Raw genomic sequence first — 14,424 nt, 5'->3', positions numbered from 1 at the left:
AAATGAATGAGTAAAAAAAACTATATAAAAACTATTATAAAATCAAAAAAATATGTCAAAAATAAAACATAAAACATAAAATAATAAACAATAAATAATTATAAAAACAGTTACGTTATAGTGCAGAGTTATAGCAATGCAATAAAACATAAAAAGCGTAAAAGTTTAAAATCTTGTTGCAATTTTTTTGATGACCATAGTGCCAATTTCAATCTTAAGGACGTTTTTTTGTTTGTTTGTTTTTTGGGGGGGACCTTTATCGGTCTTTATCTGTTTTTATTTCTGCGCTCGGAGCACGGACGCTCAGCAGTCACGTTGTTTATGTTGACGTCACGGTTTCCACGACAACGGAACCTGACAGCTGTTTCCCCTCCTCTCTCATGAAGAATCGTTATAAAGATTTTAATCCACTCAGTGTACGCAGGGGCAAAACAACACAACACCCGAGGCAAACATGGTAAGTTTGCACAATTCTTTCCTTTCACTTTTTTAATTGGAAAATGTCATTCATGGTTTTTCATTTAGTCGCAGGTTTTGTATAAAGACTTGTATTGCAGGCCTACTAAAGCTCCAGCTACAGTCTGGTTAGGATACATAAGTTGCTATAAGTGAATGTGACGAATATTGTTGTATTGTTCTGTTTTGGTATGTGCCATTTTGTTTATGTGTGGATATGGTTGTTCTATTGTTTTTACTCATTGATTTGAGCGGAAGCAGCTGGACAATAAAATATATGGTATTGTACTGTAAATACAATACTTGTGCATGTGAGGAGGACATATATTTAAGACACTTGCTAGTGTTACAACAAAACAGGTTATTATTGAGCCTGATGGTGATAATATGGGTTGTCACTGAAATGAAACTGATATGCTGCATAAAGAGTACATAGCTATTGTAATTGATTAATTCATATGATTTTAACTCCTATCCCTAGTTAAAGCTACATTAAAGCTTTACACAGATGAAATATTATGGGTTGTGTAGTTGTTTCTATATTTCACACTTGTTACATGCTGGTGTCACGGAGTTCATTGCACACACTGCAGCATGAATATCTTGAGCCAAAGCCCTCCGTCCTTACCACGTCCTGGACCCAAGCCACTAACTGTGCAAGCCAATCTGATCCTTTGGCCAGCTAAGAAGAGTAGGTCACTGCAAGCTGCTAACAGCTAAATCCTCATCTTCTAGATTACTCTTGCTGTGAGGTTAGTGTTAAAACATCCTGTACAAGCTGTGTCATGATCCTCTGCCAAACTAAATGCTGATGACCGAAGCATTATCCTAACCTAAAAGGTGTTGATTTTGTAACAATTAAGTAAGAAACAGTCTGTCCTGTGTCTGCTCTAATACACTCTCTGATCCACCTGCAGGGCCTGTTGTCCGTTCTACGAAGGATGAAACAGTCTCCAGAACAGGAAGTGCGCTTATTGTTGCTGGGCTTGGACAATGCTGGCAAGACTACTCTGCTGAAACAGCTGGCAGCAGAAGATATTAGCCACATCACCCCCACACAAGTACATATGGACAAGAAAATTAATCTATAATCCCTTCACTGTATTACTTTTTTTTTCTCACACAAATACATTTCATCATTTGCAGTTCATACGGGTTCCCAATTCGTGTTTTGATTTGTCCTCTGCTAGTATTAAATAAAGATTAGATGTTATCTTTCTGTAGGGCTTCAATATAAAGACCGTTCAGTCGTCTGGCTTCAAGTTAAATGTTTGGGACATTGGAGGTCAGCGCAAGATCCGTCCCTACTGGAGGAATTATTTTGAGAACACAGACATACTGGTAGGTGCTCCTTTATGTACTTAAAGATTGTCCTCTTAATATAGTATTTTAACAGCAGTGAGTCTTAATGAAAGAGCTGCTAAAGCATACAACATCACTGGGACTGTTTGTTTTTGCCACTAGAGATGATGTAAAGACAAACACAACACTAATCATGACGTTGATTATCTTCACTGCTTACCAATGTATTCCTCAACAAGAAACGTTTTATAAAATCAATATGACACTCAAGGCTTTGGCTCTGTACTGAACATCAGCACGGCTGTGGTTGTGTCATAGGGATGAAAGACGTGATCTTGTATGTTATGAACTGCTTGTTAATATATTTGATTCTGCTATTTCTAGATCTACGTGATTGACAGCTCAGACAAGAAAAGATTTGAAGAATCAAATATGGTGAGATGCTGTTTACATGTTTAAATTAATAAAATAACTAGATAGATTTTTTTTGTGTGACTTTGAGGTGTTCATGGATGGTTACAGATGATTCTTTTACAGTGTATGAATCTGTAACTGTACCCAGTTTTTGATGGTGTCCTCTGTTACTGACTACCGTTGTGCTTCTGTTCCTGGCAGGAGCTGGCTGAGCTGCTGGAGGAGGAAACACTTGCTGGTGTGCCACTGTTAATCTTTGCTAACAAGCAGGACCTGATGACCGCCACCTCAGCGTCTGAGCTGGCAGAGAGTCTCAATCTGCACACTATCCGGGATCGCATGTGGCAGGTCCAGGCGAGCTCAGCAATCACAGCTGAGGGAGTGCAGGTAAATGCAGTACACATGGCGAAAGGTTAGGACATGGTCAACCCCCCCTTTTGTTTGTTAACAATAAAAAGCCCTTATAATATTGGATAGACTTGTGCACACATATATTTATATCATAGGGTTTTTACGGTCAATTAATTTTAGAAACACCAGACAGTGTTGAGTTAATATACCTAAACTATTTCAAAAGAAACCGACTACTCCTCTGAAAATATTTTCTGAGTTAATATTCAGCTCTCATGCGGTTCCTGGTCTTTATCAAATCTACAGAAAGATATCCTAATGATTGCTCTCCATGCTGCTCATACACACTAGTTATAAGGTCAACCAGATTTGGAGTGTGAATTTAAGTATGTTTTCATCTGTCGTAAGACCAAAGAGGCTTTGCTTCATTTGTCTTTATTACACAAATGGTTTAGCCAGCTTTAATAACAACATTATGACACTACCATCATGCAAGCAATATGTCATCGGCCAGGAAAGAATATCTTTTAAACATACATCATGTTTTAAAATAACATATTTTTACAACACAACTTCATTTTCCGCTTCTCTCTAGGATGGCATGACCTGGGTTTGCAGAAATATAGCTTTCCGGAAAAAATAACCCTGGAATGTGAAATTATCTTGAAGACTTGCTATGCACTTTAAATTTGAACTTCAAAGTCACGGGACAGTGACTGAAGGTGTGTTTTTACGTTCTTTTTATAGAACTGAATCGTGTACATTTTCTGGCATCTCAAACATTTTTATACCTAGTATCTGTAAATGCAGCTATTCCACACATCAACTTTGTATTGCTATTGGTCCTTGTCTTGAAGTGTAAATACTGTATCAGATAATGTTATTTATTAAGCAGGTTTTGCACACGGTGCCTTTTTTGTAATTTTGCATTATAAGGATTTGTACAGTAGATGCCTACTGTCGGATTAAAACAATTTTTGGTGAGATGAACTAATGAGCTATACTGTGAATGCCTGTGATTCATTCTACTTAAAGCTAGAGGGCGATGTTGCACTAGTGTTGTCTAATAAAGCCTCTTGCTTTTAACTAAACTCTTTTACTAAGTTTCTCTAAGTGATTTTGTATCTTGTGCCACACTTGATTTGATCAGTCTTCAATAAACATACCATGATTTATTGCCAATGACATGACACAGTATGTTTTTGCAGATATATGACGGCTAAAGAAACAGTCACAAACAGCTTCCACATTTTGTGTCTCAGCACTCGTCCAAAGCATAAAAAAAAACTGTAGCAGGACCAAAAAGACCATACGATGTAAACATCTGCCCAAGCATGCAGACCTAACTACATCTCTCTCTCTCTACACACAATGAGCAGTACAGAAACACCTTGGCCATTCAATTACTCCTCTACTCACCTTGTTCACCATGATTTACCACAAGGCAATTGCATTTTCTGTCTATTTTTCTATTTTGTCTTTTGCAGCACATTTGCCACAAACTCCACTAATCTGAACTGGCCGAGTGCTCCGCTGTGGTCCTATAGGGCATTTACATACAAACCTTTTCCACGACTAATAGCTCTCCAATACAATTTGCATTTATATAGCCCCCTTCATACCAACATGATTTGGCGCCTTTGCCCGTGATAAAAATAAACCTCCTCCTTTGGCCTTGAGTTACTGCCCCTGCCTACAGTGGCGAGTGTGTTTGTGTGTGTCTCTGTATGTGTGTAAGGTTGGTTGATTTTAATAAGTCAGAGCGGCTTGATCCTCAGATGAAAACAAGTGTAGAAAGCTTCAAAATGGACTTGATAATGCTCTAAGTACGAGTGTTGAATTTATATGATTCTGTGTTTTATGCTGTGGACTAAATTTGAATAGTGGTGATACAGCAGTGTAGGAGACCAGGGCAAAGAGTCACAAGGTAAATATTAAGCCACAACATATTTCTTTGGTTCATCTAAAAAAGAACACCTACTCTTTTTCAGTTAGCACTGCTTCAATTTATTAACATCCAACACTTATAAGGATCTATGAAGCATACACGTACCAGAACAAAGTAATGAATAAGGAAATGAAAGTCTGCCGTGTGAAACTGAGGAAAAAATACGACCTCCTGTCTTTGGAGTGTTAAATCATTAACATCTAATCCATGTCATCATCACCCAACCTGTAAAAAAAAAAAATACCCAATTACACATAGAAGTGCTTTCCAATTGTAGCTGCTGTGATGGACCTTTAAATCCTGAAATGATTACAATTGGATTTACCAAATAGAAGAGTGGAGTGGAGCAACCAGTCCTCGTTACCTCTGGCTCTATCATCCGCGAGGTGAGAGGCAGTCAGGCCTGCAAAGGGCCATAAATCATGGGACTTTCCCAGCAACTCAGGCCTGCACACCGGCCTCACACACAGGGGAAACGAAGGGCAAGAGAGTCTGATTGACTCACTTAGGCCGCAGAGAAAAGAAGGGGGGCTGCAATGCTGTGACTTAATTAAAGTGTTGGTATCTCACACACTGTAAGTACAGCTCAGTCAGTTTGCTGCCACAGGAGCAGTGTAGGATGCATCAGCTTTTATGGACAAAAATATACATGTGCAACTAGCAGAGCTGAATTAGAATTAAGGTTTACGTAACAAATCATGAAACAATGTAAAAATACAGTATGCCAGTCCATGTGTTTTTGTATGCTAATTATCCAATAAATATATAGATGCAAATAGTGTTAATAGAAACATTCGGGCCCTATTTATAAAGTTGCTTATTATTTGTTAGGATTTAAAGACCAGATTGTTAGGATTTAAAACAGACAGCAAAACAATTGTAAACATCACAATATTTGATTAATTGACTATAGCATGCATATATGTATTTATGTAATTTAGTCAGTTTTACCATTTATCACTTCATCTCCTAATTTCTTTTCACTTCTGTCCCACATTATCCTGCTGCTTTCTCCTCTTCTTCTTCATCTTCATCCCACTGTCTTCTTCTACGGTTCGGGTTCTGTCATGTTACATTCAAGGCCTCTCATTTTGTTTTTCAATCAAAATATCAATCATTTTCACCACATTTTGATTATTAAAAATAAGTCAAGTCATAAATTGCATTGTTGCTATTTTGTCCCACCTCTACTAGATTTACACTCAAAAAAACAAAGCCTTTTGAAATAGACAACATAAACCTCTGATTTATTGCCTTTATCCAGGATCAATTAAATGTGTAAGGTTTGGAGTGTCGGTCAAACCTAAAGGACATAAAAATGAGGATCAAACAGGATCAAATCGATCAAAGACAATATGGATATTATTATATAGTTTTGTTGACAGCATATAAAAATGTTTTGCAATAAAAGACTTGTCACTTACTATGTTTCACTTCTGTTTGAAGAAATAAAAAAAGTATTGCTTAGACTGTTATGTTAATAGGCATAAATAGTGGACTCGCCTGCTTTACTTTTATAACAAAAGAAGCTGTTGTAATATTAAATTGTTCTGCACTCCCTTTAAGTAAACTCCTATGATCCTTGTGAGCTGCAATAACCCAAACAAACCTGCAGCTCATCCCTCCAGTTAGGATTACAGCGTCAGTGATTGTTTGTTTGGCCACCACAGCCTCGTTCTCAGGCCAATCCTTTATGATTAAGCAGATAAGTGCTGGTACTGGATGATAAAACAAACAACAAATGTCCACATTCCTCTCATAGCTCCTTTGATGTGTGTGGTTGTGTGTGTGTGTGTGTGTTTGATAATGCGTTTGTGCCTCTCCGGGGCTCTTACAGCTCCAAGCCCCCTTCGATATAATCAAACTGCAGAGTCATAAACAGCAAGAGATGGGGACTATAAAAATGATCAGGAGGCTCCATCAGCTGGGGGACAGAAGTTCACACCTCGGAGCGGGTCAGTCTCAGAGCGTGGGGGGTCAGCGTGGGGGTCGACCTGGTAGGGGGTCCTGGGCTCTGTTTGAAGCTCCAAAGACAGCGAGGAGGAGGTATGGAGGGTGCCAGGAAGAAACAATCTGCAACCAGACAATTTGACTTTTCCATGAGGGTGTTATTTATTTAGTTCATTCAGAAGCAGGTAAAGCAGAGGGATCAGAGCCAAGTGTAACTCAGGATCTGGAATTGTAATACATTTGATCTCCAACACCTCAGTCGTTTCAGCATTGAAGAAACCTGAACACTTGGCTCTTCAATCTGGACATTTTGAATTCCAGCCTCTGCACTGTAATGAGAAATCCTCACTTTTTAGGTTAAATTCATTCTTATTTGTCATGAAGGGATACAGTTAAATTCTTATCTTGCTTAAATCAAAAGACTGTTGTTTATATCTTGAATTAGAATCAGGATGTTTACGCACACGCACAAAACTTTAAGGTTAGCTGCAGATGTGAACACAAATGGCCAGATTCTTTCACCCATATTTTATCTGGAAGTTTTTTTTTTTCCTGCCAGCCTACTGCTAAAATTATAAAAGAAGTTACAGTGAATGTAAAAACGCAGCAGGAAATATTCAGGAGAATTCACCATAGCAAGTGAGCGGACGGCTATGTTTTAAACACAATGTATTTTCAGGAGGTGTTCGCACATCCAACTATCTCATAAGGTAGCTGTGTAGAGCTCTTTTTTCTTTTTAAGACGTAGACTATATAAAGCATGGATGTAGTATATATCACTCATAAGTTTCTTAAGTGGGGGTCACCATTTTTGAAATGCTATCTCAAACAGTCAACCTTCGAAGAGGCAATGTTGCAACGTGCTCACCCGTCCCTCAGATCAGTCACAGCCCTTATTATGCATAACTCTTATCCTTCATCAAATCGAAACAGAGAAGAAATTAGCGACTGGCTCATGAAATCGTTTTGCACGTAATAAAGCCGCTTCGTGTTTGGTCATGCTTGCTGGCATGTCCTTTACACTCATTAATTGACTCTGAAGACATCAAATAACATGTAGCATTGATATAAAGGCCACTGTCATTATAGCGTTCGACTTTGGTGCTTTATCAACCTCTTTTGTAGCGTTCTCTGTATTTCATGTCCTGCCTCCTGAGGTCCTCCCCTCTTCTGTCCATCAGTGAAAGTCCCTGTCTGTGAGCTACATACTGTAGTCGTGTGAACAGGCAACTTTTAGAGCAGACGGTCCTGAATTGATGGCATTAGTGAAAAAGGCTACTGTCTTGTTCAAAACTTCAGCCCCTTATGTAAAGAATACAAAGGACAGATAATAATAAGAATAATAATGTGAAAAATATGTGACAGAATATCTTGTTATTGCTATAAAGAGTGGTCACAAGTGTTTGCATGTTTTTCACTTTTTTAAGTAAGAATAAAAGTTATATTTTCTTTGAAACTAAAGAGTTTGAACTGTTTTCCCTTAAATAAACTGATATTTCATGCATGTGTTTGTATTCCATTTTATTTTGTTTTGTTACTAGAATTGTGTTTTTGATGTCCTGCTGCTGTAAAGCTACACTTTCCCTGCTCAATAAAGTACATCTATCTATGTTGGTAAAGTAGAAGACAATTTAAAGTTTGTTGCATAAAAAAACAAATGATTTTTTACACACTAATCAAGTCATTATCATTCCTTTATGTTAATTAAAATACTTTCACTGCAAATCACTGCAATTGGAAACTAATCATGTCCCATAGATAATAACATGGGTAAACTGTGAAAACCAAGAATCAATAACTCCTCTCCCGAGGTCAGAAGTCCTAGTCTTGACCCCTCATCGACCCTTGACTCCAAACTGCACTGGGAGGAAATAACACTTTCCGTCGTCCGAAACGTTCCCAGATTGACTGATTGCCCTTATCATATGACGGATCTGGTCCAATTCTCTTTTCTCTGTCTTTGCTTCCCCTCCCACACTCTCTTGTCCCTCCCTGGCACTCATAATTTGACTTTTTATCACCTCTCGCTAAAACAGAGTCCTGGCGCCATCCGTCATTACAGCACACGCTGACAGCTCCTCACACATGCATGGATTTTTACATTTGACTCAATCCAGGGGCTTACTTTACTGTAACCGATTCAATATTCCTCAAATGAGCCGACAGATCTATATACACGCCACAGTGGATGGGATGATCTATAGCACAGCCTTAATAGATTTCCCAGGCCTCAGAGCCTGGCTAGTTTAGGGGAAAGGGCATAATTTGTGCAATAAAAACATAATTATTCATTTGACTTGCTCGATAATTTATGTTACCCACGTGATCTTAGGCATAACAGCTCCAAATTATGAGTCTTGTCTGCATGCTCGTATGTGTGGATGTTTTATTAAACCTTATAGGATCAGGCTGCACCATCATGAATCCATTACTGAAGGTTTTATTTAATGCATGCACTCCTAAATATTTCTAGGAAATTTCAGGACACTCTGCCCCCTGAAATCTTACTGAGATGCTCATTCACACGTTTCTGTCTGCATGACGTTTTCTCTGTCAGGAAGGAGGGGAGGAGGGTATCAAGGGGTAAGAGATGTGGTTAAAAAGACACTGTTGAAATACAAGGAAGGCACACAATGATGACTGAATCAATCTGACATTACAATTTTTCATACATTTGTGTTAATATTATTGCTATGTGGTCCTGAAGGATTTTATATATTCATTGAATAAGTGGAAAAAAATTACGAGTTTTAAACTGCTTCATTACACGCAGAAAGATTGCACCAGTCACAGCCCTGTGATTTTCAAATCATCATCGACTCCTCCTACTCGTCTGTTGTTTTCCTGGCTTTTACCTGCTGCGTTCACACATCAACTTAGCCTGAATTCACAGGGACATTTTACATTTTATTCGGCGTGAATAATTGGAGCCATCAAGAGTTTTGTGCATGTGTTAAAACAGCTCTAGTGTTTGTTTACCAACGTTTTCAACTGTTAGATGTTAGAACTGTTACAACTGTTAGAATATGAGTAAATATTACTTACTTTTAAAACTATTAAATACTTTCAATGCATAAAAAATAAGACAAATATTGACTGTATCAAATACAGAGCAATCCATCTATAACATTACTTTTACTGCCAAAGATTACAGTTAGAGGGCCAAACATGGTATAATATTAACAGGCCTTTGTGCAGGTTTGAATCTGTGTTGTCTTGTCACACATCCAGAAATATTTAAGATTTATTGTTTTGAGCTTACTTTGGAACAGGACAGGACAGGACAGGCAGATAGAGTCGGAAAACAGGGAGCAACGGGGAATTACATGGGGCAAAGGAGCCACAGGCTGGATTGGAGCCTGGGCTGCCCACCTTGAGGACCGCAGCCTCCGCACAAAGGGTGTACAGACTAACTGCCAGGTATCCATCGTCCCACCATCCAGAAATCCGGTTTCACTGAGTTGGTATTCATATTATAATGAGTAAGTAAGGTAAAGGTAACATTTCAAAGCTAAATCTTTGAAACCTCATTATTTTGTGTAAGTAGAAAAACAAAAAACTGACAAGCTAACGTTAGCTTAACCAACATTAATTGGTAGTTTAGGTTGATTTCACTCCTCTTATTATTTTCCACTAACTTGGGCAAAGCATTTTCTCCTTTCAGCCATTTGTGTGTGTTCACCTTCAGGATAAAATAATGTCTGACTAAGCCTTACGTTTTTTAAGTTTTTGTAATTGAAGTGGACATTATCGTGAAGGAAAGTAAACAGCAGTAAAACCCTTGTTACTGTGCAGTCTAAACTGGTATTTGCACGTAAGCTAACGTTAGTTTTAACAGCTTTGGTTTGCTTAGCTATTGGGCAACAATTACACCTGCAGCTGGTTGGTGCAAATATAACACCAACTAGTTTGTATAGTCCCAATTACAATTTAGCTATGTTCCTACTATCCAGCTCTGGCAAGGTATATATTTAACTACCTGAATAAAAGTTGAGAGAAAACACAGTCGGCAACCCAACATAAACAGTTTTTGATTTGCCAACTATCATCTGTAAATAAAATAAAAACTATATTTCCTGCAGCAGTTAGAATAAAGTGCTCATGTTAGTGATATTCTAAATGAATTATAGCTGGAAGTATAAGTGTATACTGTATTTGTGCATAATTCTCTGCACTGAGAGAGTGTGTGCAAGAGAGGCAAAGGGAAATATTGTTTGTGTTTTATTTTGTTTATATCCCTCTGCCTTTTATGGCCCATGCTCGAGCTTTGCGAGCGCCTGAGAGGGTAAAAGAGAGGGAGAGAAAGAGAGTATTCTCAATTTCCTTCTAAAAAGAAAATTCATTTGCAGTTGCTAATGTAATGTCACCGTTGTGTTTACTGAGCGTGGATGATGTATAGGGGATGTTGCATTGAGTGAGACTGCTTAATGATGCATAGAATTAAGTCTGTGGCTTTCAGCTGAGCTCCCCTCTCTCTCCCATACTCTCCCTCCTCACGTTCACATGCACTCTCACTCCGACTCCCCTCTCCCTTCCTCTTTCCTTCCCTCCCTTTTACCTCTCTCTTTTCGTTTAATCCCCACCCTCCTCCTCCTCCTTACTCCCCTTCACCACACCATCCTCTCTCTTTCCCTCTCGGAGGCAGGCTGTCTTGGACTGTTGGCCACACGTTGCTCTGTGCTCCGTTGCCTAACTCCATCAATCACTACGAAGGGAAAGAAGAAGAGAGAGTGTGTGTGTGTGTGTGTGTGTGTGTTTGTGTGTGTGTGTGTGTGTGGGGGGGGGGGGGGGGGGGGGGGCAATAAAAAAAAGAATAGAAATAAGATATGGTTGGGGAAAAATGAGCGGGATGAAAACACACATTGGGTATAGACATCTTACAGGGTCGGGTTTAGAAACCTGGAGGGAAGAAACACCTCTTACATTTAATGATCGTCTGTGCACGTTTCCAGCCAAATAATTCCCTGAATAGTGTGAGATATATTAGAGCTACTGTGTTATGAGTATGGCTCTAGCTATGATTGTAAATGTGTGGGGATCAGGGACGATGATGATAATGATGATGATTATGGTGATGTCATTTTAGCACTTATGCTAACGGTTATTACCTGAGAGAGATGACTACTGGAGTGGGAGGATTGTAGTTTGTGGAAATAAAATGGGTTTTTAGGTTGAAAGGGAAATATATTCCTTAATTCTCCTATGAAGTGATATTGATGCAAACACCTGTTGTTTTTACTTTTATTTAACCAATGTGCTTACTATAAGACAACAACGACTTTTACTTTCAGTTTCATGTGACTAGTTTTTGTTGATCCTGTGATCACTATTCTTTCACGGAGGCGTTAAAATGACATGACACTTAAAGCTGGGGCGTCTTTTTTCATTTTAACCCTTCAATTTAATTTACAGAAGAACCAGTGATTGTGTTAAAGTTCAAATATAAAGTATAGAGAATCTATCATAGCCAGAAATATAACATGAGTGTTCTGCATAGACTGTAAATAATAAGGGTGATGCCTCAGTGACGTCTCGCATCTGTTACTGCAGGGGCCTTTGGAAGCCTGTCAATGGTGGTCTCCATGCTGGAAATGCCATCCAGCATAAAATCAAAAAGGATTAAGTTAGCAAAATGCTCAATACTGATTCAAAAACTTTTTTGAATCAGTCTGTTAACAGGTGAATTTCTTCTATAAAAACTGGCCTTTTTGTATGGATGTGCTGCTTGGTGTTTTTGCTGATTTCCACTTGATTTTGATTATGTAAGCTGATCAAATTCATGTATAAAGTTAAATGTAATATTTATTTTTTAACTTGACAGCATTTATGTAATGTAATGCATTTATTTCAGATTCAGCCTGAATGTTTTTGATCCGTCAACAGTGATGAGGGTGGACAAGAAGGAGAGGAAAAAAAGGGTAAATATAACACATGTAATTCGACAAAGTTATTAGATACAACTTGTGTAGAGAACAAAAGCAATGGGTCTTTTAACTATATGTTTCACTCTGCTTCAGGTGTTCCAAATACTAATCTTTAATTAAGATTGCAGCAAACACTTTATGGCTACACTACTTACCAAAACATGCCACCAAAGAAACTGCTGAGTATCTTAATGATCCGCTGCTGTTGTTAAGATTTACTTATATTTGCAGTTTAGGACCGTTAAATAAATGCAAATTCAGGGTCGTACTGATATTTCAGCGTTAGTGAGCCAGTATACTCAGCTTGTGGTCTATTTGTGTTTTCAAATCTGCACTAAACAGATGTGATGCATTACTGCAAACTCTCCAGTCCGACTTTACCTGGAAGGGGGTGGTGAGATAAACTCCATTCAAATCATGAAAAAGATAAAGCTTTAAGATCGGACAAGCAGACTCCCCGGACATTTTCAGGAGCGCATATTTGAAAAAAAGCTATAGTGTCGGACTCTACCACTTTGTCAGCCACCATAGATTCATACATTCTGCAGCATCTTTTTTATGTTGTGTCTTGCCTCCTGATATCTTAACCCCCCCCCCCCCCCCCCCACTGGTCCAACAGGGAAAATGTCATGCTGTGGGGGACATATCACTGTGATGTTTGAATAACCAACTTAGTAAAGATTTTAAGGGACTGGCTCTTCAGAAAACAGCTTATTTATGAATCACAGTTGTGTTGATCTGTTTCACTGCATCAACATGTACTGACTGAAATAGCTGAGTTTGCTCTCATTGGACAAATTCACTGATACAGAAACTTTCTTAAAAATTGTAAGATCTTCCTTAGAAGTCGTACGTAAGTCGTGTGTTGCTGACATAAACACTAATGTATACTAAACTGAGCTTCACAGTCAGGTTTGATCCATTAGTTGCACCTGGGGTCTTAATACAATAAATGTAAGAATATTTAAGATTTTTTTTTCCTTCAAACTTTGTGTCAAATACTTTTTTGGCAATTTCTGTTTCAGTAAAGATATTAAACTAAGGCCTCGCACAGAATGACGTCAACAAGTATGTTATTTTGAAGTGTGTGGTGTTAACAATGCTACTGTCTTGCATAGTGCCCTCGTCTTTAGTTACATCCAACACGTTTTGTATTTTAGTGAACTTCTGAGCAGATAAAAATCTGTCGCAACAGCACATTAAGAACCTGATTATTTGGGAATGAGCTGTCCGACATCCTCACAAATGGGTGTTACATACAAGTGTCAGAATTAAGGCTCTGGTCAACCTTGTCCGCCCTGAGTTGGCCTCTTACAAAACATACAAAACCATTCCCAACTATCTGACAGTGTTTTTGTTTGTGTTGATTTTACAGTTTCACATCCTACTCCTTCATTCCTCTCTCTCTCTCTCTCTCTCTCTCTCTCGTTCACTCACTCCATTGCTCCGTTGTGATCCAGCTGTCCACCCCATTCATCATCCCGCCACTCTCCCCCGCACAGAATTATTATTTCTTTGATGTGTTACTAGTTGAAAACAAATCCATTTTTCTGGCCATCAATTTATCATTTGGAACGGTGGAGTCACACTTGAGTTGTAGGGGCAACCACGTTTTCCCAATTCCAGCATGCAATGGTTACTGTGTGTTTGTGTGTGTGTGTTTGTGTGCATATTTTATCTGTGCACGTTTTGATCAGAGCTTCTTGAAATGTGAGATGCTGGATGAGAGAAAGAGGAGGTAAATAGAAATAGGAGGAAGGGATGGGAGGAATAGTTTTGGGAAGTGAGTGAGGATGAGAGAAAGCAGTATATGTGTATTTGTGTGATTGTGTGTGTGCGTGCGTGTGTTTGTGTGTGTGCGCGTGTGAGAGAGAAAGAGAGGGCTTCCCTCTTCCTCTAGTCACCCTCCTTCACCTAACGTCTGTGATAATTTATCACTCCTCCTAGCTTGGCTGACAAACTATTTGCAGGAAAATGAGTTTTTCCGCCACGGATTTGTCCTCTGGGAATAGAAAGGGGAGCTGCTGTGTTTTTATTCCATCACGCACATACACACACACACACACTCTATGGCTGTTC

The 14,424-nt window shown here is 38.7% G+C and overlaps 2 protein-coding genes across 3 annotated transcripts in view; both read left to right on the top strand.

Annotated features, from left to right (window-relative positions):
* The first annotated feature begins 110 nt into the window (after positions 1 to 110).
* Positions 111 to 3,708, top strand: LOC306836908 (ADP-ribosylation factor-like protein 3). Of its 2 annotated transcripts, XM_079364280.1 has the most exons (7): positions 111 to 457; positions 526 to 584; positions 1,374 to 1,517; positions 1,681 to 1,797; positions 2,143 to 2,193; positions 2,374 to 2,559; positions 3,119 to 3,708. In XM_079364280.1, the coding sequence occupies exons 3-7, from the start codon at positions 1,398 to 1,400 to the stop codon at positions 3,164 to 3,166; spliced, it is 522 nt and encodes a 173-aa protein (XP_079220406.1). In that variant the 5' UTR covers positions 111 to 457; positions 526 to 584; positions 1,374 to 1,397; the 3' UTR covers positions 3,167 to 3,708. The 2 variants fall into 2 exon arrangements, with proteins under 2 accessions (XP_079220406.1, XP_079220405.1); XM_079364279.1 differs by lacking the exon at positions 526 to 584 and having other exon boundaries at positions 116 to 457.
* A 5,755-nt stretch (positions 3,709 to 9,463) lies between these two features.
* The window catches only part of pax8 (paired box 8), a 22,825-nt gene continuing 17,864 nt past the window's right edge, over positions 9,464 to 14,424 (top strand). Inside the window, exon 1 of the mRNA XM_079364050.1 lies at positions 9,464 to 9,841. The gene's annotated coding sequence lies outside the window, so the exon portion shown is untranslated. The remainder of the gene's footprint in view (positions 9,842 to 14,424) is intronic.

This window comes from Symphodus melops, assembly GCF_947650265.1.
Source record: "Symphodus melops genome assembly, chromosome: 16".
NCBI classification, from domain to species: Eukaryota; Metazoa; Chordata; class Actinopteri; order Labriformes; family Labridae; genus Symphodus; species Symphodus melops.
Note: the sequence above shows the minus strand (reverse complement) of the source record. Positions and strands in the feature narration are given on the sequence as shown.